Genomic DNA, 27,861 nt, shown 5'->3' on the forward strand with positions numbered 1-27,861 from the left:
GGAGTGATGCAAATGTTCTAAAAAATGATCATGGTGATTGTTCTAGTTTGCTAGCTGCTGGACTGCAATATACCAGAAACGGAATGGCTTTTAAAACGGGGAATTTAATGAGTTGCTAGTTTACAGTTCTAAGGTGGAGAAAATGTCCCAATTAAAACAAGTCTATAGAAATGTCCAATCTAAGGCATCCATCCAGGGAAAGATACCTTGGTTCAAGAAAGCCGATGAAATTCAGGGTTTCTCTCTCAATGAGAAGGCACATGGCGAACACAGTCAAGGCTTCTCTCTCAGCTGGAAGGGCACATGGCGAGCACGTGCCATCATCTGCTGGCTTTTTCTCTCCTGGCTTCTGGTTTCATGAAGCTCCCCGGGAGGCATTTTCCTTCTTCATCTCCAAAGGCTGCTGGCTGGTGGTCTCTCTGCTTCGTGGTGTTGCAACGTTCTCTGCTCTCTGAATCTCCCATTCTCCAAAACGTTTCCTCTTTTCTAAGTTATCCTCCAATAAACTAATCAAGACCCACCCAAATGGGTGGAGACATGTCATCACCTAATCCAGTTTAACAACCACTCTTGACTAAATCACATCATCCAGGGAGATGATCTGATTACAGTTTCAAACATACAGTATTGAATAGGGATTATTCTACCTTTATGAAATGGGATTTTGATTAAAACATGGCTTTTCTAGGGGGCATACATCCTTTCAAACCAGCACAGTGATGAATACACAACTACGTGATGATATTGTGAGTCATTGATTGTATACTATGTATGGACTGTATGTGTGCAAAGTGTGTCAATAAAAACATATATTTTTAATTTCCCTTTCAGGACTGTTTTAGCTGTATCCCACAAATTTTGATATATTATGTTTTCATTCTCATTCAGTTCATTCGGTTTATTGGCCCTGAGGATTCATCTTTGACCCATGAATTTTTTAGAAGTGTGTTGTTTAGCTTCTAAGTGTTTAGAGAATTTCCTGTTAGCTTTCTGTTACTGACTTTTAGATTGATTCCATTTGTGAGAATACTCTTTATGATTTCAATTCTTTTAAACTTGTTGAAATTTGTTTATGGCTCAGAGTATGGTTTGTCTTAGTGTATGTTCCATGACACTTGAAAAATAGCATCTGTTCTGCCACTGTTAGGTGGAGTGTTCAAAATGTCATTAAATTCTATTGTTTGATGATGTCAAGTTCTTCTATAGCTTTGCTGATTTTCTGTCAAGTTGTTATATCAATTATTGAAGAAAGACTGAACTCTCCAACTATAATTGTGGATTTGACTAATTTCTACTTTCAGGTCTATCATTTTGGTTTCACATATTTCGAAGCTTTATTTTAGGCCACATACATTCATAATTATTATGTCTACCTGTTGTATTATTGACCATTTTATCATTATGCAATGTCTCTTTTTTATTTCTCATAATACTCCATTATCTTATGTCTTTTGTCTATATTAATATAGTCACTCCTGCTTTCCTTTTATCAATGTTTTCATGATATATTATTTTATTTGCAACCTGCCTAAATTGTGATTTTTGAAGTGAATTTCTTGTAGACAACATATAGTTAGGTCATGTTTTTAACCCACACTGCCAATCTCTGCTTTGAATTGTGTATTTAGAACATTTACATTTAATGCAATTATTGATATGTTGAAGTCTTACATCTGTCATTTTATCTTTTATTTTTTTATATTTGTTTTTGTTTCTCTGCTTTTCTTTTCCTGCCTTTCTGTGGGTGAACATTTTTTAGAATTTTATTTTGACTTATCTGTAGTGTTTTCTTACTAAGTCACTTTGTGTATCTTCTTTTTAGTAGTTGCTGTAGGTATTACATATCATAATGCAGAACAGTCTACTGATACATCCTTTTACCAGTTTGAGTGAAATATAGAAATCTTACCTCCCTTTATGTTATTTTACTGTTCTCAGTTTATAATATAATTCTCTCAAATATTACCTCTACATATATTTAGAATGACTTCAGACTATGCTACATTTTTGCTTCAAATGTCAAATATAATTCAGAAAACTCAGAAGGAGAGAGAAGGTTTATTGCATTCACAAATAATTTTTTAATGAATTTTAAAAAAATTTTAAACAAAAAACACAAACATTCTTACCATATGATCATTCCATTCTGCATATATTATCAATAATTCACAATATCATCACATAGTTGTATATTCATCATCACGATCATTTCTTAGAACACTTGCATCAATTCAGAAAAAGAAATAAAAAGAAAGAGAAAAAAATTCATACATACCATACCTCTTAACCCTCCCTTTCATTGATCACTAACATTTCAATCTACTAAATTTATTTTAACATTTGTTCCCCCTATTATTTCTTTTTCTTATTTTTTATTTTTATTTTTTTTGCATGGGCAGGCACTGGGAATTAAATCCAGGTCTCCGGCATGGCAGGTGAGAACTCTGACTACTGAGCCACCCTGACCCACCCCTATTATTTGTTTTTAATCAGTATATTTTACACATCAGTTGAAAAGGTAGATAAAAGGAGCATCAGACACAAGGTTTTCACAATCACACAGTCACATTGTGAAAACTGTATCATTATACAATCATCTTCAAGAAACATGGCTACTGGAACACAGCTCTACATTTTCAGGCAGTTCCCTCCAGCCTCTCCATTACACCTTAACTAAAGAGGTGATATCTATTTAATGTGTAAGAATAACCTCCAGGATAATTTCTCAACTCTGTTTGGAATCTCTCAGCCATTGACACTTTATTTTGTCTCATTTCACTCTTCCCCCTTTTGATCAAGAAGGTTTTCTCAATCCCTTGGTGCTGAGTCCCAGCTCATTCCAGGATTTCTGTCCCACGTTGCCAGGAAGGTCCACACCCCTGGGAGTCATGTCCCACGTAGACAGGGGGAGGGTGGTGAGTTTGCTTGTCATGGTGGCTGAGAGAGAGAGAGAGGCCACATTGAGCAACAAAAGAGGTTCTCCTGGGGTTGATTCTTAGGCCTAATTTTAAGTAGGCTTAGCCTATCCTTTGTGGGGTAAAGTTTCATATGAACAAACCCCAAAACTGGGGGCTCCATCTATTGCTTTGGTTGTCCCCACTGCTTGTGAAAATATCAAGAATTCTCCACTTAGGGAAGTTGAATTTTCCCCCTTTTTCACCATTCCCCCAAGGGGACTTTGTGAATACTTTTTTATTCAATGTTCAAATCACTCTGGGATTTATCAGGGCATCACTCTGGACAAACTTACAAAATCTCATGCCCTATCCAAGGTTCCATGTACTTATGGTGTTCAATTAAGCTGTCCACATAAATTATATTAGGAGCTGCACTAGTCAAAATATAAATTTTGTACCAAATAAACATTTTTTGCTTTAGTCTCAGATATATGATAAAGACTGAGATGATACAATCTAGGAATGCCTAGAGTGTCTAATGATAGTGACTAAATGTGTTTACAAATAATTTTGCTTACCATATTCTTTCTCCCTTCTTGATTTTCCAATTTCCTCCTTTTGTTTCCTTTATATTTAGGATTTTTCTTTAGTTATTTTTTTTAAGGTAGGCTTACTGGCAACAAATTCTTTTAGTTTTCCTTTATCTGAGAATATCTTGATTTCTCTTTCCTTTCTTTTTCTTCCCAATAAGGAAAACAGACAAAGAAAATTAAATGAAAAAAAAAATAATGCCCAGAGATAAGGAGATTCCTTTATAATGAATATTTTCACTGAGCGTAGGGTTTTAGATTGACAGCTTTTTTTCTTCCAGAATTTAAAAACATTATGTCACTTTTTTCCTGGCCTCCAAGGTTTCTGATGGGAAATCCACAGTCGTTTGAACTGTTTTTCCCCCATAGTAAGGTGTAGTTTTTCTCTGGCTGCTTTTAAGATTTTTTTCTTTGTCTTTAGTTTTCAGAAGTCTAATTGTGATGTATTTTGGCATGGATTTCTTCACATTTAACCTGCTTGGTGTTCACTCAGTTTCTTGAATATTTTGGAGGTTCACTCAGCTTGTTGAATCTTGCCAACTTTGGGAAGTTTTCAGCCATTATTTATTTAAGTACCCTTTCAGCTAAGCCCTTTTTTCTCCTCTCCTTCCCAGATCCTGATGACACAGATTTTAGATCTATTATTATATTGTACCCCACAGATCTGTGAGGCTGTTTCTTGTTTGTTTGTTGTTGTTGTTTTCCAGTCTGCTTTCTCTGTGTTGGTCAGATTGGGTAATTTCTTTATTCTATCTTCAAGTTCAGTGATTCTTTCCTTTTTCCCTTCCATTCTGTTGGTGAGAACAACGTCTAAGCTTTTTATTTGTTATTATATTTTTCAATCTTAAAATTTCTATTTGTTTCTTCTTTATATCACCTATTTATTTGTTGAGACTCTTTTTTCCCCATTTGTTTCAAGCACATGTATAAATACTCATTACAACATTTTTATCATAGCTTCTTTAAAATCTTTGTTAGATGATTTTAACATCTCTGTCATCTCAACAAAAGCATCTACTGATTGTCTTTTTTTCATTTCATTTGACCTATCATGGTTTTTGTAGGTTGAGTAATTTTCTATTGAAATGTGGACATTGTAATATTAAGTTATGAGATTCTGCATCTTATTTAAACTTTGTTTAACTGACTTTCTATGACATTGCACCAGAAGTTGAAGGTAGAGACTCCAACTTCAGTACTAGAAGAAGGAAATAGAAGTCCAGGTTCCCCACTTGGACTCCACTGACCCCAAGAATGTGGGTGCTTCTTGCTACTACAGGGTGGAGATGGGAATTCCAGCTTCCCATGTGGTTTTTCCTATGGTAGGGGAGGCTTCATTAGCACTGGGTGATGATGCAAGTCCTAACTTTCTACTAGGTCTCCTCTGATACCACTCCAGTAGGAAATAGAAGGTACACCTTGTCACTGCTTGCTGAAGATGTAAGTCTCTGCTCCCTGCATAGTCCTGACCATGGAGTGGGAGAGCTCATTACCAGCCAGAGGGATGAAAGTCCCAGCTTCCTACTTGGCCTTCTCCTATAGTACACCAGCTGGGAGGTTGGGGAGAATAGTTACAGTCCTGTAAGTGTGGGCATCTAGGCTCCCCATTCAGGCTTTCCTGGTTAGGGTGGGGGTGGAGTAATTTTTTTTTTTATTGGACAGGGTAGAGTAATTACTATCTAAAAGATCTCTGTTTGTTAAGCTGCTCCTTTCCTAGTCCTTTTGTGAGAGAGAGCAGGACTTTGTTGGAGATTTTTCTTCTTGTCTGCGCCAATTGACATTTCTAGGTTGCTAACTCCTTCAGCTCCAAGTCTGGGATATGTGAGGCAAAAAGAAATGCCTTGGTAAGGGAAGATGAGTGATAATGGGTAGTTTTGACTTGATGTTTGGTGATATTGTGTTTGTCAGTTCTTTCTCACTATGGACCAATGAAAATTGTCTAAAATTGAGAGTGCCGCTTATTGTACAACCAAATGAGAATATTGTAAGACACGGTTTGTTTATTTTGGACATTATCCATGATGCCCAATAGATGGGGGGAACTGAAGGGTACAGTGACTAAGAAGCAGAATGGATAACTGTGATACATTTATATGATGGAATATGGTGCAGCTACAAAATGGAAGGATGTCGAGAGGCACACATGAACTGAATAAACCTTGGGTACAATATGTTGTGCAAAATAAGCCAGAAACAAAAGAACAAATACACTAAGGTCTTTTTTCAGAAAATACTTATAAGAAAATTGAGGCCTAAATTGTAAGCCCTTATAGCAGCCACCTTAGGCCGAAGTTGTAAGGGTATTTCTAGATTCTGAGACACTGCACTATATGTGTATCAGTTGGTATTTCCCTGGAATTTTGGGTGACTCTGTAATACCTAGATCCCAGATATGGACTGTTAAACCCAACCAATAGCAGTCTTATTAACTCTTAAGAACACCTAGGGCTCAACTGAGACTGTATAAAAGTTTCATGCACTAAGTTTGCTTTCCCAGAACTTATAATTTCCAGAGAGTTCCTAGGCCAGACAAATCCTGAAACCTAGAGGGACCAGCCTCTCCAAGATTATCAATTAATTATATCCCCCTATCCTTTAGTGTGGATACCCTTCCTGACATGAAAAACTCAGATAGGGCATTCCCGAAAGATCCCTATAGATTTGGAAAAGGATCGAAGGAGAAGGAGGAGGTATAACAGAGAAATCAGGATTGAACAAATGAGTATGACTGCTGAATCACTATATTGATATTTCTTCTAGTCTCCAGCATTTTGGAACAGCTAGAAGGAAAAATCTGATAGCTGAATGGTAACCCATAACAACTCTGAAATCTGTTCTGTAACTACTTGTTGAAGTGTACTTTGAAAATTATTTCTTTTTCTTTCTTTTCTTTGTATAGATGCTTTATTTCACAATTAAAAAAAAAAAAGCATTTCCTCAGGTCCTAAGGTCCCTAGCTGATATGCTGCCTTCTCTCCACTTTCCAAGCTTCCTATGTTTGTTTTATATATTACATTAGCTAAACTAGAGGGAAAAGTACATCTATTCCATCTTCCAAAAATGGAAGTCCTTCTTAGCACTTTTTAAAAGGCATATCTGACTATGTGATTCTCTGGTTAAAAATCAATCATCTATAGTGACTAAAGGTAGAAATTTAAAAAATGTTTTTGCATGAGGAAGAACAAAGGAATGTCATTACTGCAGGGTGCTGAAAATAGATGGTAATTAATATTTTAAAATTTTAACTTATGTGTGAGACTAAAGCAAAAAATGTTTATTTGGTACAAAATTTATATTTTGACTAGTGCAGCTCCTAATATAACTTACGTAGTTGTTTAATTACATGAAATTTTGTTGGTTTGTCCAGAGTGATGCCCTGATAAATCCCAGAGTGATTTGAACAGTGAATAAAAAAGTATTTGCAAAGTCCCCTTCGGGGAATGGTGAGAAAGGGGGAAAATTCAACTTCCCCAAGTTGAATTCTTGATATTCTCACAAGCAGTGTGGACAACCAAAGCTAAAGGCTGAACCCCCAATCTTGGGGTTTGTTCATATGAAACTTAATCCCACAAAGGATAGGTCAAGCCTACTTAAAATTAGGCCTAAGAGTCACCCCAAGAGAACCTCTTTTGTTTCTCAGATGTGGCCTCTCCCTCCAGCCAACACACAAGCAAACTCACCACCCTCCCCCTGTCTGCGTGGGACATGACTCCCAGGGGTGTGGACCTTCCTGGCAACATGGGACAGAAATCCTAGAATGAGCTGAGACTCAGCATCAGGGGATTGAGAAAAACTTCTTGATCAAAAGGGGGAAGAGTGAAATGAGACAAAATAAGGTGTCAATGGCTGAGAGATTCCAGAGCCTAGAGGTTATCCTGGAGATTATTCTTATGCATTAAGTAGATATCACCTTGTTAGTCAAGATGTAGTGGAGAGGCTGGAGGGAACTGCCTGAAAATGTAGAGCTGTGTCCCAGTAGCCATGTTTCTTGAAGATGATTGTATAATGATATAGTTTTCACAATGTGACTGAGTGATTGTGAAAACCTTGTGTCTGATGCTTCTTTTATCTACCTTATCAACAGATGAGTAAAACATATGGAATAAAGATGAATAATAGGGGGAACAAATGTTAAAATAAATTTAGATTGAAATGCTGGTGACTGATAAGGGGGAGGGGTAAGGGGTATGGTATGTATGAATTTTTTTCTGTTTTCTTCTTATTTCTTCTTCTGAATAGGTGCAAATGTTCCAAGAAATGATCATGATGATGAATATGCAACTATGTGATGATATGTGAATTACTGATTATATATGTAGAACAGAATGATCAAAAGTTAGGAATGTTTGCGTTTGTTTGGTATTTTTTTTAAAATTTTGAAAATTAAAATAAATAAATCAATAATCAATCATCTATAAGCTAACTAAGATATCCATGTTAGGTGGTTAAGATTTCCATATGTTAATTGTAAAAATATTTGCATCTTCATATTTTCCTGAAATAAGGAAAATATTTAGTAACATAGGTCATTGCTATAGCAATGCAGAGATTCGTAAGAATGTACTCTTGATATTTTGAGAACATTCACAGTTTTAACAGCTGATTAAATGGTATCTAACTGAGTTTTTAATATTTAGAACTTAAGAATTTTGCCATCTGAATATGTAGATTTTTTTCCTTGTTGCCTTAATTTTAAGTTGGTTTATGAAACTTACTGTCCAAACACAGGTTTTACAATAATTTTATGGATACTTTATTTAAATATGCCTATGTTTAAGCTAACTGAGATATCCATTGTTGGTGGTTCTAAGTATATTGTTTGTTTTCTTAAATTAAAAATATATAAAAATAAAAATAAAAAAGAGAACACTAAAAAAAAAGTCAATCATCTGTCAATGATTTCTCATCACTAAAGTTAAGATTAAAATCTTTTCCATGACTTTATTAAGTGGTCTTGTATGGCCTGGTTCCTGCCAGTGATAGATGTTTAGCAACCAGAGGAACCCTGATTTTCAGATTTACATTGTGTAAATATTTTTGTGTGTGTGGCCACTTTCAAGCCACCAAGAGAATGCTGTTAAATATGGAATTAGGAAGAAATGTTAATGACTGACTCTTATGTGCCACTGCAGCCTCATTTTATGGCGCTCTCTATCTTTCTCTTTATCCACCAGCCATTCCAGACTTCTTTAAGAAAGCACTAGGCATTTGAATTTTTATTTTGAATACTGAAATTGTTCTAGAGATAGATAATAGTGAAGGTCACACAACATTGTCTATGTACCTCCCACAGAACTGTATACTTTAAAATGGTCAAAATTATTTTATGTATATTTTACAATTAAAAAAAGACTGCACTAGGCACTCTCCAGCCTCCAGTCCCTTCTGCATGCTCTTTCCTCTGCCTGAATGCCACCTTCCTCTCCCACCTTCAGTGCTGGGTATGTGCTGGAGCATGCTTGCATTGGCTCACAGTGATTGTTAGATTTTCAGGAATTTTGCAAGCTGGTTATTAAATGCTACAAATCTGGCTTTTTTTTTTTCAGAACTATTTTTTAAACATTTACTAGCATTCCACTGCATCCACTCTCCTTGCCTGGCTCATCCTTCAATCGCAAGCCATTTCCTCTGGGAGGATTCTCTCCCACTACCAGATTCTGCTAAATTCCGTTGCTTTCTTCTTTAAAGCATCCTGTACTTCCCTTAAAATTCATTGGAATTATCACTAAGTTTAATGATGAAAGAGGCATTTTGCAAGTAAATATTTAAAATAACTGGTGCTTTTTAATCTATATCATCAGGGCATAGTTGACACTCAGTAGGTGATATACATATTTTTTTTTAATGTTTCTTGAATGGATAGATGAAAGAAATTTAAGAATTAAAGTAAAATTATAACCTATTGCATTGTAAACAATGAAATTATGAAGAAAGATAGGAATCTGTATGGAGTCTGCAAAAAGTTTTCCTACATGTATGCAGTAAAATCTAATAGACAGACTGTTATAGCCAATCCCCACAGAAAGCAAATCTCTAAAGGAGAGATCAGAACATGACATTTTCATAGCTTAACCGACTTGCCCCTAAGAGCATCCATCTCCCTACTGTTGCTTTACTCAGTGGGGGACAAAGCTTCAGATGTTACTGCTTCCTCTCTTGCATCTCTATAATACTTTTTCCACAAAGCCTTACAAATTCACAAACTTAAATACGATTGTCACTGTCAGTTCCATACTTTTCAATCCATTCTAATAACATTTGTATCAAAATCTCTGCCTGATTTGGCCACTGCAAACTCTCTGATATCTCTTACCACTCTTGCCTTGTCCAATAAGCTCCAAACGTATTCTTTCAGTGCACACTGAGCACCTACAATTTCTCAGACACTGTACCAGCAGCTTAAGTTACCAGTAAACAAAACAACCCCAAATCCCCACCCTTCATGAGGACACACAATAAACAATAAACCTAATAAATGAGTAAATTACAAAGTAAGTTAGGAGGTGCATGTATCAAATAAAGAAAGAGAGAGACAAGGTGGAAAGAAAAGAAAGAAGGGATGGAGGGAAGTAGGGAGGGAGGATGGAAGGGAAGAGGAAAGGGAGGGAAGAAAAAGAAAGACAGAAGAAGGGAAGAGTAAAATGAATGGGGAAGCAGACACACAGGGGCTGTAAGGACTTCTGCTTTTCTTCTGAATGAAATGGGGAGCCACTGGGGAATTTTTGGAAAACAATGATACAGCCTGACTAACACTATGTAGAGATCTAAACGCTGCTGAGAGTAAAGGTAGTGGTATAAGGAAGAAACAGGAAACTAGCTAGGGTAGCAATTCAGGCTCAGCGTGGCTTCCATCAGCAGAGTCAAACAGAAGATGATGAGAAGCATCAGATCCTGGGTAAGTTTTGAAGGTAGAGTCAAGAGAATTTCTGAATTAAACGAATGTGGTGTGTAAGAAAATATTTGGAAATCATATATCTGATAAGGGTTTAATATCCAGAATATATAAAGAACTTCTGTGACTCAAAGAAAAGACAAACAACCCAGTTTTAAAGTGGGCAAAGAACTTGAATGGCCATTTCTCCATAGAAAATATACAAGTGACCAATAAGTCAATGAAAAGATCCTCAACATCATCAGCTATTAGAGAAACGAGAAATCAGAACCACAGTGAGATACCTCCTCACATCCCCTAGGATGGTTATTATTTCTTTTTTATTATTTTTGTTTTTGTTTTCTTTTTTCTATTGTTTATTTTTAGGATGGCTATTATTTTTAAAATGCAAAGTAACAAGTGCTGGCAAGGATGTAAAGAAACTGGAATACTTGCACATTGCTGGTGAGAATGTGAAAAGTTTCTGCCGCTTTGGAAAAGTGTGGCAGTTTCTCAAAAGTTTAAACATAAAACTACCATATGTCCTGGCAATCCCACTTCTGTGTGTATACCCAAAGGAACTAAAAGTAGGGAGTCAAGCAAATAATTTTATACCAACGTCCATAGCAGCATTATTCACAACACCCAAAAGATGGAAACAACCCGTGTCATCAACAGATCAATGACCAAAATGCAGTATATCCATACAATGGAATATTATTCAGAAAAAAAATATGAAGCTCCAATATACACTACAATACCGATGAACCTTGAAAATATCATTCCAAGTGAAAAATGCCAGGCACAAAAGGACAAATATTGCAGGATTCGACTTCTATAAAGTACCTAGAATAAACAAACTCAGAGACAGAAAGTAGATTAGAGGTTTCCAGGAGTCAAGGGGAGGGGCTGAGGGGAAGCTCTTAATCGGTATAGAGTTTCTGTTTGGAGTGGTACAAATCTTGGTAATGGACAGTGATAGAGGTAGCAAACTGTGAATGTAATTAATGCCACTGAATGATATACCTGAAAATAATTAAAATGCAAAATGTTACTTTATGAATGTCACCACAATTAAAAAAAAAAAAAAGCCATAGGAAGGAGTCATCCAAGGGTGTAAATGTAGGTGGAGAAGTAGACAAAAGACCTGGGGCCATTTGCCAACAAAGGAGACTGAGATGATGTGACCTGCAGGGTAAGAGGAAAAGAAGGGTGCGTGGAGTCTTAGATATTTTAGAAGGGGTGTGTGGGGTCTTACAAGTCTTAGAACACAGCCTTCTATTTCTGTAATAAGCCTAGCCTACTTCTGCCTTAAGGTCTTTGCACTTACTTGCTCCTCCCACAGACCCTAGCAGGTGCCTCATTACTGAGGCCTCAGCTGAAATGTCACCTCCTCAGAGAGGCCTTTCCTGATCACCCGATTTAATGTTGCCTCCCCCACCCTCGTCTCATTACCTTGATTCATTCCCTTCATAACACTTATCACTATCTGAGATTTTCTGATACATTTAGCTGTGGACTTACATGTGATTTCCCTTCTAGGAGGGGCCTTGACTGACTCAGTCACTGTCTCTCCTGTTTATAATGGGGCCTGGTATGTAATAAGTATTCAATACATTTGTTAAATGATGGATAAATATGCCTCAATACATTAATTTACATAGGTTGCTATTATTTCCATAGGATCCTATAGGTACACAGTAAATTAGACAGCAGAAAAGTTTAACATGGTATCATTAACAAAATTGGGCTAAGAAGAACTTTGTAGGGTTCCTAAGATACTTTACAATCTCACCCAATTTTTCACTTTTCAAGTCTGGTAAAAGACGTGATAGTGTTTTCACAGGCTTGTGGTTCTTGTTAATGACCAAGGCAAGGAAACAAATCACAGTTCTTCCAATTTAGCAATGGAGTCAAACAACACACACTATTGCTCTCCAATTTCCTCTTAATGCAATTTTATTGAGATATATTCATACACCATACACTCCTTCCAGAGCATACAATCAATGAATCAATGGCTCACAGTATCATTTTAGAACATTTTCATTGCTCCAAAAAAAAAAAGAAAAGAAAACACAAAACGTCTTATACCCTTTATCCCCCATCATTGACCCATAGCATCGGTGTGGTACATTTGTTACTATTCATGAACGAATATTAAGTGCTGTTAACTATAGTCTATAATTTACAATACTGCATTTTCCCCATATACCCCTCTATTATTTTGTTCTTCTGTTGTGAAATATAACATATATACAAAAAAGCAATAAATTTCAAAGCATAACACAACAATTAGTTATAGAACAGATTTCAGGGTTTGGTATGGGTTACAGTTCCACTGCAGGTTTTTCCTTCTAACTACTCCAAGACACTGGAGACTGAAAGAAATATCAATATAATGATTCAGCGGTCATACTCGTTTCTTAAATCCTAACTTCTCTACTATAACTCCACCTTCTCCTTTGATCTTTCTCCAAATTTTTAGGGGTATCTAGGCTATTACCATTTTAACTTTTTCATGTTGGAAAGGGCTATTGATAATATTGGATAGGTGTATGGAACTAGTTAATGTTCTGAAGACACTGGCCCCTCTGGGTTTCAGGACTTATCTGGCCTAGGAACCATCTAGAGGTTGTAGGTTTCTGGAAAGTAATCACAGTGCATGGAATCTTTGTAGACTCTCAGATACAGCCCTAGGTATTCTTTAGGATTGGCAGGAATGTTTTTGATTGGGGTTTGACAAACCATGGTAAATAGCAGTATCTAGCTGAAGCTTACCTAAGAGTAGCCTCCAGAATAGCCTCTGGACTGTATTCCATCTCTCTCAGCCACTGATACCTCATTTCGTTACACTTCTTTCCCCCATTTTGGCCAGGGTGGCATTGTCAATCTCAGGGTGCCAGGGCCAGGCTCATCCCTGGGAGTCATCTTACACATTGCCAAGCAGACTTTTGCCCCTGGATGTCATGTCCCATATAGTGGGAAGGTTATCTCCAATTTCCTTTTGAGAGAAAACATTTCAAATAAACTATTACAAGATTTAAGAGTGATTAGCTGATTCATATCTTTGCAAGATCAGATGTAAAAGAGGGCCCAACCTAGAACCAGAATGTGACAGGTGCAGGTGCTTTGGATGGGAAGGAATGACCAGTAAGGATAAATGGCAGAATGCTCGACAGAAATTTTAAGTACGGCGATCCCAGATAGGTCAGCGTAACTATAGCGCAGGGAGCTCAACCGTGACAAGAAACGAGGGAGAAGGGCCCTATGTTTAGATGAAATGGTGAATGTGTACTCAAGTGAGTACACATTGAGTGTGTACTCAAGTGGGGAATGTGTACTCAAGTGAGTTCACTGAAATCGTGGACCTTAAGCAGAGGCCATCGAGAACCATCTAGCATTACAAAGCAGGCTGGAGATGATTATCACCCAGGCTTCTGACCCTCCTCCACCTATTTCTGGCGGGGGGGGGGGGGGCAGCGGAGGGGGGTGAAGCGCGGAAGGAAAATGCCAGCTCACTCTGGCCTTGAGGAGAAGGCTCAGGCATTTCTTCCCTCCTCTTCGAATCCCTGAGCCTTTTCCGAATTGAAATCAGGAAACCAAACGGTGCTTGGGCCGGGGTTTGCCCATCCTCAGGCCTCCCAAGGTGGCTGCACCTCCGGCCTAGCTCGGACGCGGGTCAGGATCTACCAAAGGGCAGTGTGGGGAGCCGAAGACGGCGAGCGGTCCACCGGCACAGGGAGCGGAGGCTGGGCAGAGCCTGGGCCGCACGTCGCGGCCAAGGGAGAGGAAGAAGCCGCCGCCCCAGCAGAGGGAGCGTGGAAGCCCGCAGAAGGCGACTAGCGCGGGTCTCCTCCAAGGTTTCCTCCGGCTCGCTCACAGCGCCTCGGCCCCGCCCGGCCCCGCCCCAGCCGCCCAGGCCACCGCCTCCTCCCTAGCCGACGCAAGGGGGAACCTGCTCCAGCGCCTTTAAGAGGCGTGTTCACGTGCTCCGCCCCATCTGCCCCTCGCGCGCCAGTCAGTGGTGGGGTGCGGGAGGAGGTGCTTGGGGGAGGGGAGGATGGGGGCGGGCGGCGCTGCGCAGGCGCAGTGGCCAGGCGACGGAGCGTGAGTTTCCAAAATGGCGGCAGCGATGGACGTGGATACCCCGAGCGGCACTAACAGCGGCGCGGGCAAGAAACGCTTTGAAGTGAAAAAGGTTGGGTCTCGCCAGCTGCTTCCTCAAGGAAGCTAGACAGGCGCGGACTTGGCTGGCAGGCCCGAGGGTGACCGAGGCGCGAAGAAAAGGGCTTCATTTCAGGGCGTTCCTGGGACCGGGTACCCCCGAAAGGAAGCCGGAGGGTGGGTCTTAGGGTTGATCGGCGTGTCTGCGACCCACTGTCAGTGAAACTATTGGTTTCGCTCTTAGGCTGAGGGTCCAATCACTGAGGTGTTTATTGAACTACTCCGGCTTGCGACTTGGTCGCGGGAGCCAAGCGCCTGAGCTGTCACTGGAGTGGTTGAGGGGTGGGGGAAGTAGAGAGTGGGGTGGGTGGATGGGGGAGTCGGAGCTACTGCAGTGAGTGGAGGATGGGACAGTGCGGCGAAAGCCGAGAACCTGAGGTCCTACCGCAATGGAGGTTTCTGTAGAGCTGGGCTTACGATCTCCTTACCCCGCCCCTTTTTGAAGCTTTGCGGTCCCACTGACTGAGGGATCCCGACGTTGTCCTCGCCTAAGCAAGGCCTCTCTGCCCCATCTCTGGCCTTCACCCCCACCAAGTTAGAGTCTCATTTCTTATGCTTGGCTCTTTTGATTTGTTACGCATCCGTCTCAGTCTTGTGGTTCTCCGTCATGTCCAGAAGCCACCCCCTATTCCCCCCAAAAGCATATGAAGCCCAAACCTCGTAGCGTTTAGGAAGGGTTGAGTACGAGTTGCGAATGGCCTGTTAGAAGTGGGAAAGCAAAAATGTTGAACGTGTCTTTGCATGAAATCCCTTTTAGTGGTTTGCCAACAGCTTGGGAGAAAAGTGTGGATTTCCACCTAAGATGAAATAAATCTATTCAAAATGAGGATTTTCAAATAAGGAAGCTGTTATTCCTGGAATATCTGGCTAAACACTAAAAATATTCTCCTAGTGCTTTTTTGCGTCTCGTTATGGGCACTTCATGCCCAGTTACAGCCAGCAGCCATATTGAAGATAGTAGTAGACTTTTTTCCTCCAAATTGAAGCTGTGGGGTAAAAAGTGCTGAAGAAGTTGCTAGACACTGAGATTTGGCTTGCAGGAGATGAGGGGGTGGGAGTGGTGCCAAATTAGTGGATGAAAAAGGCCTTGGGAGTATTTATAGTTGCAGAAGCAGAGGTTGAAATACTTAGATACTGGGTTTAGATAAATTCTTAGTGGAATTATCTCAGTCATATGTAGAAGTGGGCATATAAAACTTGAGAACATTTGTTTGAGAGTAGGAACTAAAAGTTCAGTGAATTCTAGAGTTTGTTATGGAGCGATGCTGTAAGAAATAAGTGGTAACATTGTTCTGTGTACTAATACTGTTGGTATTTACCCACTTCAATCCAAGATTACCCATTTTATGCTCCGGTCATCATCTTAGTTCATTCTCTTCCTAGCTTTCACCTCCCCACTCATGCTTCCAAAGCTGCCTTTAAGAGCAGAATTTATCTATGCAGACTGATCTCTTGTGCATCTGCCTGGGGAACCTGCACAGTGATGCAAGTTTGTGCTTATTAAGACTAAAACAAGCCCTTAAAAATTATTCCTGATTGCTGACATTGAAGTGGCTGACTAAATATTTTTAGGTCTGGGAAAAAATTAAATTAAAAGATGATACATTAATTTCATGTGCTTAACATTTTGGAGAATGGACGAGATTGTATGTAGCCTATTGTTGTCCTCTGGTGTAATAAGAGTAGTGTAATATCCAGAAACTCTTGTTTGGTGGTCCATGTGGCCAAAGAAGATGTTAACTCCAGCTGCAGTACGAAATTCTAATGTGTGTGTAATATGTTACAAGGGAAGTGCATTGTTCCCCCTTTTCTCTCTTTGCAGTGGAATGCGGTAGCCCTCTGGGCCTGGGACATTGTGGTTGATAACTGTGCCATCTGCAGGAACCACATTATGGATCTTTGTAAGTAATTGGAGGAGCATGGGAGCAAGTTGAGAAGGTTGCAAGGATTGTTGCTATCCTGATGTGATCAGTTTTCTTCTTCAGGAAAGATATAAAACATAGTGCTTGGGGTCTTCTGCACCTGGTCTCTTGGTGTGTTTGAAACAGAATAGTTTTTGGATTGTCTTGAAGACATACCCAGTTCTTAAAATAAATCAACTTGCTCTAAAGAGAGCAAGGCCACGTTTAGAATGAATTGTGGACACAGGGGCACTGTAGATTCTTTCTCTTTATATTTCCTATCTCCTACCCAGACTCAAAGGCAGAAGTAGTAAAAGGAAGAAAATAAACTTTGAACTAAAATATTCTGTCCAAGCTAGTTTTTGCTGGGTGAGATGTGTAAAGAAAAGAAGCTGAAGAAGTAAGGATTTGCAACTTTAGCCCCATACCTAGTAAAAAAGACATCACTACCAACATCTAAATAGGCAATTAAATTCACTAAAGAAATTTGATTTAAATCTCTATATATTTATTACATAAGGTGATCAAAACATAGTGAATCTGATTGTAGCTGTTAACTGACTAATTTAGTATCCTTGTAGTAATGGGAGGGAGAAGATTGATTACACTGAAACAATTGAGGTTACTTTTTCATCCACATACTAAATTGGTTTGCTAATGAAATCAGAAATCAGGCAAAGAAACTTCAAGGTTCTAGAATTGAAATTGTGTTTTGTTTTGTTTTGGCATAGGCAGGGTCGGGGAATTGAAACCAGGTCTCCCACATGGCAGGCAAGAAAAGGGTACTTACTTTTGAGATGGTTCACCTGCCTCTTCAGCCTCACCTTGAGCCACTCTGCTACTCACTGTAATAGTTCTCTTGTCTTTCCATTCCTGAAGTCTCCATGCTCTTTATTAGTGTCCTTGCATAGCATCTTCCTTCTGTCTGGAATATTCTCTCCCTCTTCAATCTCCTACCTTTGTCTAACCAGGACTGCCCAATATAAATGTGAACCACAAGAACAAAAGCATACATAACTTTAAAATTTCTAGTACCCATATTAATAAACTAAAAAGAAATAGTTGAAAATAATTTTAATAATTACTTTAAAACACAGTATCCAAAATACTTTTATTTCAACATAAGATGTTTAAAAATATGGATATTTCACTTTTTGTTTTAAACCAAGTCTTTGAAATTCAGTGTGTATTTTATACTTACAGCTATCTCAGTTCAAACGAGCCACATTTCAAGTGCTCAGTGGCCACATGTGGCTCATGGCTACTGTATTGGACAAATGCAGGACTAAGCCAAGGTCGGTCTTCACATCTCACAATGAACTTGTTTAAATACACACATACACAAACACAGGTTATTTCCCTGTTATATATTGCCAGGACATCCTCTATTTTCCTTTGGTAACAATCATCTATTTTAGTTGGTTTTCTGTCATGTCTGTGTTGTTTTCTGCCATATCCACAGCATCTAAGATAATGTCTAGTACATAGTAGATTCTCAATAAATGTTGCTGAATGAATAGTTAAAAGGCAAATAGAGGAATAGTCTGTGACCACTGCAACTTGGAAAACAAATCTGTATGTTATGTTGAAAGCAATCAAGGGCATGTGTTGGTGTTTTATTGCTCTTGGTTTCTGTGGGCTTGACCACATTTGCCTTTTCACATTACAGGCAAAGCAAATCAGCATCTACCATGACATTTCATATGGATAGAAGATACCCATCATAAAAAAACATATGCACAGTTTTAAATGTGTTTGGGTGGAGCCTTTGATTATGTGCTTGCCAATTTCTGTGCCGTGCACAGGAGTCGTACCCAGAGAAAATTTCATTTTTGTGGGGTTCCTTTCTTAAAATATTTACTGAATTTCTGTAAACTTGACTTTTTTTTTGGGGGGGGGCCTCTATATTTAAGTCATTGTGTATCTCTTTGGATACCAGAGAATGTAGTTCTTGGGAGGACTAGCAAAAGACAAAAGCTATCTGTATTCTTTCTTTTCTTAAGAGTAAGTTGAATGCTTGAGGTATCAATGTAGGCCTTCAGGTAGATACCTATTTTATCACAGAAGAGGCAGAATATTGAAATTCTACAAGAAAAAATCAGGGAAGTGTTTTCTTAAGTTACATCTTCTATTCAGTCCGTAAATACTTACATGTTGGACATTCTCCTAGGCACCAGGAAAAAAAATGTCTGAGATCAAGTCTTAACCCTTAAGAACGTACCAATTTTTTATTATAGACACTAATAAGTTTGGTTGCTGGTACTAGGTTTGCATTCCTTTTAAAAATAAATGGAGAAGGAAAAATATGAGAGGATCGTATGGTAGCCCATGACAAATTCTGTGATCTACTTATAACTACTTTTTGAAGAGTGTTTTGAAAACTATTGCTTTTTTATTTCTTTACTTTGTATATATGTTATACTATACAATAAAGAACATTTTTAAAAAGAGAAGGAAAAGCAAGACAAAATTCACATTAAACTTCATATGACTATGGAGAAATAAATAAATAAATGGTTTATGACTTTTGTGAAGAGTCTTTTATTAAAGATGAGAATAATTTTGATTTAGCCATTGGTCATTTCTAATAAATTCTGGTCTGGCATTGAATGAATAATTATATACCTTGCCTTAAGTAAATAAAAGTGGTTATAGCTTTTCCCCAGTCAGACTCTTCCAGAAGCATTTTTGGTCTAAAGATTTCCCTTTCTGAGTCCATATTGATAATACAGGTCCTACTGTAGCTTCACATTATTTTACATTGCCCTATTTCTTGGTTGTTCCTAAAGAGACTTGAAATACACAATCTGCTAGGTATTATTTTCTCCCTTACCTCTGGTAATCTTATTCCAGATAAAAGAGGCATGTGAAGTGCTTGGACCCAGAGTCTGCCCTTAAGAAGCAAGTCCCCCTAAAACCACATACCCGTCAGTGTTTTGAAAGTGTGAGATCTGTCCACTTCTAAGAAGAGCCCATTGCTTCCTTAACAGTCCTTTGGTGGTAATGCTCTTGTATTGAAGTTTAAAAGACCCCAAGCTTTACAAGTCACATGAAATTAGATTCTGCCTTTGCAGGGGTTTGACAGAAACTCTTTATGCACTGCTTTTGTTTGTCTACTTCAAGTTGTCAGTGAACAGTTCCTTCCCCTATTTTAAGCTAACTAGATTCAACTCTCACTTTCTGCACCAAAAGCTCAGAAACATTTTCTATTTGAGCACATTTTATATTCATATTTAATCATTCTTTATGTCATCTTTTCTTACCTGGCATTCTAGATGCAGTCTTGTTCCTATATATTTTAGTTGCTGGTTAAGAATAAATATATTTACCTCCCAGTCTCTCTACTTTTAGTTCTACTTTTAGAACTGAGAGCCTACTATGCACCTGGCATAGAATGAAAATGTTCCTGCTCTACAAGAGCTTTAGGGCGGGGACGGGGTGGGGGACAGGGTGGGAGGTAAGGTGTGTAAAGAGACAGCAATAATGTTATTTGATAAATACTATAAAAAATAAGTACTATGAGCACCTAAAGGAGAGGAAAACAGCTTAGCTTTGGGGAGTCAGGAAAATCTTTGCCCAAAAAGTAAGGATTTAAACTGGGTCTTGAAGGGTGGGGAGGGATTTAGAGTAATGGAAGGAGGTGGGTATTCTGGATATAGTATAAAGGTATACAGGAAAGAAAAGACCACATCCCGAAGGGGCCAGGAGGGAAAGGAAGACCCAAAACACATTTAAACATGATCATGAGCTCTGAAACAGTTTTGTTTTTTACTTGAGAAATAATAAAAATTGTATCTCTTATTTAGCTAATTTTATAATACATAGTTCTCATGATAGAAGATCAAACTAGGACATTAGATGTTATTTTCTATGCCATTGTTTTGAATATGGTAGTGTATTCACAGCCCTAGTAAGTTCTTAAATATACTGCATTAGAAACTACGTTCTCTGCTCTTGTCAGTGGCAAACCCAGTGATTTTCTGTTGTGAATCTGGATAGCAAAGGCAACTTCTGTGCTTTCAGACCCTTTGTATTTATTATTTCTGAAGGATGAATAAAATCTTATGGGGTATCTCGTCCCCTAAGACTAAATATACCCATTAACATCTCAGCATCATTTTTTTTTTTTTACAGTTTTACTGTTTTCCACCTGTGGTAGTCTGAAGTAATTGTCTCCTATTAAATAAACTTTCCTGAAGCATTTTATTCTTAAAAAGGGAGACTCCATTTAGTTCCCACCTTCAGAGAAAGCAAATTATATATTAATAATCCTGTTCTTTGACTGTCTATTCCCAGTACAGCTTTACTCATCAGATCTCTGTCTCAATCAGATTTTTATTCCATTTAAATTTCCTTCTCTTCCCCCTCTGTGAAATTGATATATGGCTACATCTGCAGTAATTTACTCTATTCATCAGACAGAATCAGTTCAGGACAGTTAACGTCACAAAGTGGTGGGCTCCAAATCTCTAACCCATTGACCTAAAAAGCTTTCTAGGTTTGATGATGTTTTAAGGAATTTTGAGTGTTGATGCCTTTAGACAGACCATAATTTCCAGTTTACCACAGGCCTCTTCATTCCCTGTTGCTTTGTACCTTACCCAGTTTAGAGTTTCCTGCTCAGACCTCTTCACTGACTGGAGCTTGTTACCCAGCTAGGTTTTCATTTAGGCAAGCCTGGATTTATTTGTAAGGGCCTAAGAAGAAGCATTCACCAAGAATAGAGAAAAGATGCCAATTCTCAGAACAGTAAGAGTTATTTGGTGGCTTTCAGAATTCACTGTTTATCAAATGAGGAATCACTTATATTTTAACAAGTGAGGTTATGATCAGAATTAAAAAGTGCCTTTTCTATTTGTTATTCTACTTTTAAATAGGAATAGGATCTTGTTGCAAAGCATACTGTTAGGTCACGGAGCTACCTTCTCTATTCTGCCTTTTTCACGTTCATTAAAATTTGATTATTATTAAACATTAACTAATTTTTTGTTCAGGTTTGCTCCCTCTTCCTTGCCCCTCCCCACAAAATCATATAATTGTACAGAATTTGTGGCTGCTATAGATTGAAAGATTGCTGCTCCTGAGGTCTAACGATCTTGTTGGTCTTGTTCCCACAGGCATAGAATGTCAAGCTAACCAGGCCTCAGCTACATCGGAGGAGTGTACCGTTGCATGGGGAGTCTGCAATGTAAGGAAACATCCTTACCTATTAACATGGCTTGTTACCATATTACCACTTTTTGTGCCATGCCTGTTTTGAAAATAAGTAGGAAAAAAAATAACTAGCCCACCTTTCTCCTTCCAAAAGGTATACAAATATTTTAAAAAGATTTTAAATCATAGTACTATATACCTGTTATAGGGTAAAAAATATTAGTTATTGCAAGGGGGCACTTGCGTCTTAGCTACAATGTGAACCCACTCTTTTTAGTGACATTGGGAATTCATCTTTGGGAAAAGCCTGTGGCACATCTTTGAAGCATTCTCCTGTTGGTGGAAATCTTTATTTTCTGAACAGATATTTTTCTTTTTAAAGACTTGCAGAACTAAGTTTGATGACTAAGTTGAATTCTCATGTCTGTGTGTGTTTATTATGGCAAATGTAACAAGTTAGATGTCTTTGTTTTTGTTTTTTAAAATGGCTCATGCCAGAAATGTTTTCTGCAACATCGTTAAAATGAGTGTATGGCCTTCCTGGGTGTGACAGCTGTGAAGGATAACAAACGTTGAATATATTATTTCTAGCATGTGTTAAAGATTCAGCCTTATAGCTGTAAAGTCATATCACATGAGCTAAAATTGTCTTGCTCTGGGCTTCCTATGCCGTGGGAACAGAGGACCACAGCTTTCAACATGGCGCAGGGTTAAGAGGCTCTGAAATCAGACCCCCATTTTCTGTGTCTGTAGCTTACTTGTTTCCCAACAAAGTATTTATCATGTATAAGCCTGGGTTCCCTCATGTATTGGGCCCTTTACCCTCCCTGGCATATGTATTTCAAACGTGTACAAAGAGGCTGGTTTCTTTAAGTGGTAGGGAAAGTTATTTAGTCTTGCCTAAGGATAGACTAACCCAGTTGCCACAGAGCCTCCAAAAAGGAGAGCTGGCCTGGTGTGGCAGAAGCCTTCGAACTAACCCCGGGTTGTAGTTTTGGATCTTCTGCTAACCAGCTCCATGAACTAGGCAAGTCACTTTACTTCTAGGTTTCAGTTTCCTGTCTGTAAAATGAAGATAATAATAATATCTGTCATGCTTACCAAGCAGGGTTGCTGTGAGGCTCAAATGAGGTAATATATGTTAACATCTTCTATAAACTATAAAGCACTATTTGAGACTGTTAGAAGTACCCATTAATGTATCTTGGATTAATAAAAGGAAGAGAGTTAATTAGGAAGTGCTCAGGGATCCTGTCTCCTACCCTGCAGCCTCATCTACAGTCCCGCTTTTCCTCTACATTGGCTGTCTTTGAGGTTGTTGAGGTCCTGTACGGACCCTAAAAGGACCCTGTACGGCTGCAAAGTGCTGAAGGAATGAGGTTGAAGGTGGAGGAGGGTGTCTGGAATACCCTCAGGTGAGCCTGGGGACGAGAGTACATGCCCATGGCAGAGGGATTATGGTTAGCATCTGTATGCCATTAACCTGTTCCAAAAAGAACTGCATGTACGTTCCCTTTCCTGAAATTTGAAATCCGACATTTATCTCTTGTCAGTTACCAGTATCCTTGGTGTTCTTGCCTCTCAACTTCCTCTCTAGATTGTGAAATGGACCCTTTGATGCTCTTTGCTTGCGGGCAGCAGTTTGTCCCTCTTAATACTTCCTTTCACCTCAATTTTTTTCTCACTCCTTTTTTTTCCTTTATGATAGTTAATATTCACTGAGAACTTAAAAAGTCTAGGAAATTTACATATATTAATTCATTTAATCTTCACAACAACCTTATGAAGAAGTGTTATTTATCAATATTTTGAGGTGAGTATACTGATGTTGAATATATCAGCCCTCTAATTTATAATTCACTGAAACTGTAGAGTGAGCTATCTGAATCATGTTGAAGCTAGTCAGAGTTCTATAGGAACACATACATGAATCTTGCTAGAACAAAATTCTTTGTAGTATGACTCTCATTGTATGGTGGGGCCATGTCAGATATCTTCTGTGATTTATTATTCTTAAAGAAATAATAATAAGTTTTTATTATTAAAGAACACTGAAGAAAATTATTATAACATTGTGGTCTTACCTCATGGAGCACACACGTTCGATCTCACTCTTTTTTGAAACAAAGTCCCTTGCCCATTAAAAGGGTTTAATGATTATTCCGCTCTTGTAATATCAATATGTCAGGGAGAAAATTTAAAATTAACTTCCTTTGAACAGAGTTGAGCTGGATATGGGGGAGACTGGGAAAGTGTCTCAGCTCCGGGTGGTTAGCAGTGGCAGCACACTACTAAGGGCTGAGGAGAAGCCTCTACTCCTGGGGCTCCCTTTCTCAAAGAAGGGAGTAAAGAGTAGGGGACCAAAACTGGGGAAATCTGAAATCTGCATGTGATCAAGGACCTCCTTTCCCAAGAGGCTAAGAACCTCGTTCCATCGTTATAGTGAAGGAGAGCACTCACTGCAAGAACATACTCCCATGCTTCTTATATAATTCCTACCTTTGGTAGTAATAACTTTAACAGACATCTCATTGGAAATACACATATACCTAGCTGAAGTGTAATCTTCAGTTGAAACTTTTTTGCCTCTCATTGCTTGTTTTCTCCCATTGTTTTTCTCCAGGCCATATATGTGAGACATTTGTCAGTAGATAATTGAGCCTATTTATTTGTTTTTAATAAAATATGTTTTTATCTTTTCTCTCAGCATGCTTTTCACTTCCACTGCATCTCTCGCTGGCTCAAAACACGGCAGGTGTGTCCATTGGACAACAGAGAGTGGGAATTTCAAAAGTAGGTGTCTCTGGTCTTTTTGATGTTATACGGTTGGGTTTTGTGGTCAATGCCAATCTTTTACTTACTTCAGCTGGGTGGGTATATACTCTTATAAGATAAAGACATGAACTTGCCTTGTTTTTTTAAGTTATCTTTTGGTTAATCAAAATAAGACTCACCTGTGAAGAGGGTTCACAAGGGATTAGTCAACATTAGAGGCTTGTAGCCTAGGGTTTTTCAACCTTCTGGGGTCTGAAAGTAGAAACTATGGGAATCTGCAAGCTATAAATATTTCCAAAATCAAACCCATAAATAATAAGGCTCCAAGGACTAACTGAATTTCAGGTTTATTGCTTTGGGCTATAATTGTATCCAACTATCATGTTTCATTGGCTGAATAATTCTGATATAGTATCTATGGATATCTTTGATTACATCTTTTGTTATTTTGCAAATACAACATGACATGGTAAATTTTTTTTAATCCAGATGTTCAAAAAATTAGTTTCCCACCTTAGAGCCCTACTCCCATTCCCCAGAGATAGCCATCAATGACAGCTTCTTGATAGCTTTTCTATGCACTTAAACATATATGAATATATTTATTTTTTCTTTTTTCCTTAATAACATAAATATGAACATCCTATGTACTTAAAAACCTTGCTTTTCTGTGTACTGATACATTGGGGGGATTTCCCATATCTGTATATATTGAACTGCCTCTTTCTAATGGTTGCAGAGCATTTCTTTATGCAAATGTAGTATAATTTTTTTTTTAAGTTTTATTGTAATGTATATGTAAAACTCAAAATTTCCTGTTCAGATGTACTGTAATTTATTTAATCAGTCCCTTTTTATGGGTTTCCATTTTTTTGTTATTGAGGACAATATAGAGGTGAACACTCTTTCCCATGAATCTTTGTATATATTGGTAAGTGTATTTATAGCAGTAATTCCTCCGAGAGGAATTTCTGGGTAAATAGTGTGTACTTTTTTATTTTTGATAAATATTGTCAGATTTTCCTTTTCCAAGAAGATGTACTAATCCACACCCCCTTGAGAAGTGAAGCAGAATGCCTTTTTCCTTGTTTCCTGCCAGAATAATATTACCAACTTTCCATCTTTCCCAGTCTGATAGAGAAAACTAGTATTTCATTGTTTGGATGTGCATTTTTAAATTTGGGGTGAGATTGGGCAACTTTTCATACTCTTTTATGCCTCATATTCTGTCAGTGCATGTCATGCCCTTCTCTTTATTTTTTTGTAGAATTATTATTCATTCTCTTGATTAAATTTTATGGGAAGGATTCTTATTTACCTGAGTCTTTATTAATAGGATATTCTTAACTTTTAAAACATGAAAAATAATGTTTTTTAATTGTGAAATCCCTTATTGCTATAGCTTTATTTTGCTTTTAGTCTTTCTTTTGGTGAAGAATTTTGGATGACTTATCAAAGCATGTTCATTTTTTTAAGAAATTTGCCAAATATTAAGTTTTTAACTCTGTTCATCAGAGTGTTTGCTAAGTACTGTGTAAGCTTAAAAAATATTTGAGCAGCCTTTCCCTGTCCTTGAGAAGCTTACACTCTGATTGAAACCATGATAGTATAATTCAAGTCAAGGCGGAAGCACTTTTCTAAGTTCTCAAGAAGACTTTATAATTGGCTGTGCCTGAAAGCAGGCCCAAGTTTCCATGTTTAGACCAAAACTGTCTCCTGTTGTCCATTGTATAACGCCCAGGGCTAAACTCTTAAGAATTAGTAAGTGTGAAGAATTCCTCATATTGGGCTTTGACGTTGCCACTTTATCTAACTAGTGACTTTCCAAGGCCGTGATTATCAGTGTATTGGGAAAACAAATTCATGAGGGACAAATTATACATCTTTAATCTGATAGAAAACTGGGTTCTTCTTCAGGCCTGCTAAAACACACCAGAGCTCGAACCTGTGGAATTTGGCACAACCAAGTTTTATTAAGACAGCATTTAAGTAGATTCCTTATTGAGAAGTACTTAAAGGATCTAATTTATGCCATAAGCCTTTAGGATAATTGAAACAGTGAGTCAAAGTTCCATTGCCCTGGATTCTGTCTACATAGCAGATTATTTTAATCAGAGGCTTACTATTCAGAAACAACCAGGCCAAAAAATTAAGAAAATAGTGAAGATCTTTGTCGAGAAATACATTTATATGTGGAAGTAATTGTCTGGCTTTCTTTATTTATATGATCTTGTTAGGGCCAAATTTTGACTTCTGGGAAAACCACAAAATACTTCACGTACATGCCTACTTTCTCCAAAGTTCTTTGTGTAGTGTTGGATGTAGTCAGGGCTATAATTGGAGTTGGTGATAGATTTGAAATTAAAGACAATTCAGTAACATTATTTCAGTATCTGCCTTACTTCTCAACTTGCCTGAGTGCTGGAAATGTGTCCAAGCAGCTGTGTGGGGCCGGTGGGTGGAGTTCCCTTTCTCCATCGCAAGCTCTGACTTGTGCCTCTCCCCTCCCCTAATGCCATGCACTGCCTGTCTGATAACTGGGAAGAGAGTCTAGGGGGTATGGCCAAGTCACAGGAAAGGGCTGGGTAGGTAAGAAATGGTACGAAGATGGTGAAATGAGAGGAAGTCAGAGGGAAGAGGCAGAGACCAGTGTTGTCACCCAGACTTGGAGCATACTTGTCACTTAGATGTTTTCAAAATTCTAACTAAATTTGCTCATATGTTTAGCAGGTTTTATAGTCTCAAATAGGAAATTGCAATGGAATTAATAAAAGGATTTACTTTGTCTTTCAGGTATGGGCACTAGAAAAAGAAAATTCTCCCAGCAGACTCAACTGTTTTGTTATTCATTTAATGACTTACCCTCCTGTTACTTAATTATATAAATTAGATAGAACCATGTCTTTTCTGCCTTGTCTTTTCACTTTGCTGTTCATGTAGTCATAAATATTATATTCCATGTCAAATAAAATCCAGTTGGATTCTAAAACAGATGCTGTCTCTTGTATATGAAAAAAAGTGACCATAAATAAAAGGTTCCCTCTTCTGAAGCTGGAAAACCAGCTTTTGAAAGTGAAACGTTTGTTCATTAGAGCCAGAACAGAGTTGGTTTTGTGAGTATATCACTTAGCTACAAGGAATCCAAGCATGAGGGTGAATGGTTTGCTGATACCTGGAAAGGCCCAGTGAGTGGGAGAATGTGAGATTGAGACATAAAACCCACCTGGATTCACAACGTGGTATAGAAGGCCATCCTGGGCAGGTCACCTCATGGTTGTGAGTTTTCCTCTTCTATAAAAGAGGCTCATCAGGGCTAAATGACATTGTGTGGGCACACGTGGAGGTTTTCTGAAAGGGAAAACCATTATACAAAAATTAATTTTGTGCGTGACATTTGTCTGTGTTTTGTTTTCTTTGTTTTACCCAAAGATAATGACCTTTAATGT

General features: G+C 38.2%; 1 protein-coding gene across 1 annotated transcript; it reads left to right on the forward strand.

Moving 5' to 3' along the window:
* The first annotated feature begins 14,425 nt into the window (after positions 1-14,425).
* On the forward strand, positions 14,426-27,404 carry RBX1 (ring-box 1). The gene is made up of 5 exons (XM_077168957.1): positions 14,426-14,559; positions 16,408-16,486; positions 21,604-21,674; positions 24,348-24,433; positions 27,209-27,404. The coding sequence occupies exons 1-5, from the start codon at positions 14,482-14,484 to the stop codon at positions 27,219-27,221; spliced, it is 327 nt and encodes a 108-aa protein (XP_077025072.1). The 5' UTR covers positions 14,426-14,481; the 3' UTR covers positions 27,222-27,404.
* The last annotated feature ends 457 nt before the right edge of the window (positions 27,405-27,861 follow it).

Source organism: Tamandua tetradactyla, chromosome 7, assembly GCF_023851605.1.
Source record: "Tamandua tetradactyla isolate mTamTet1 chromosome 7, mTamTet1.pri, whole genome shotgun sequence".
NCBI classification, from domain to species: domain Eukaryota; kingdom Metazoa; phylum Chordata; class Mammalia; order Pilosa; family Myrmecophagidae; genus Tamandua; species Tamandua tetradactyla.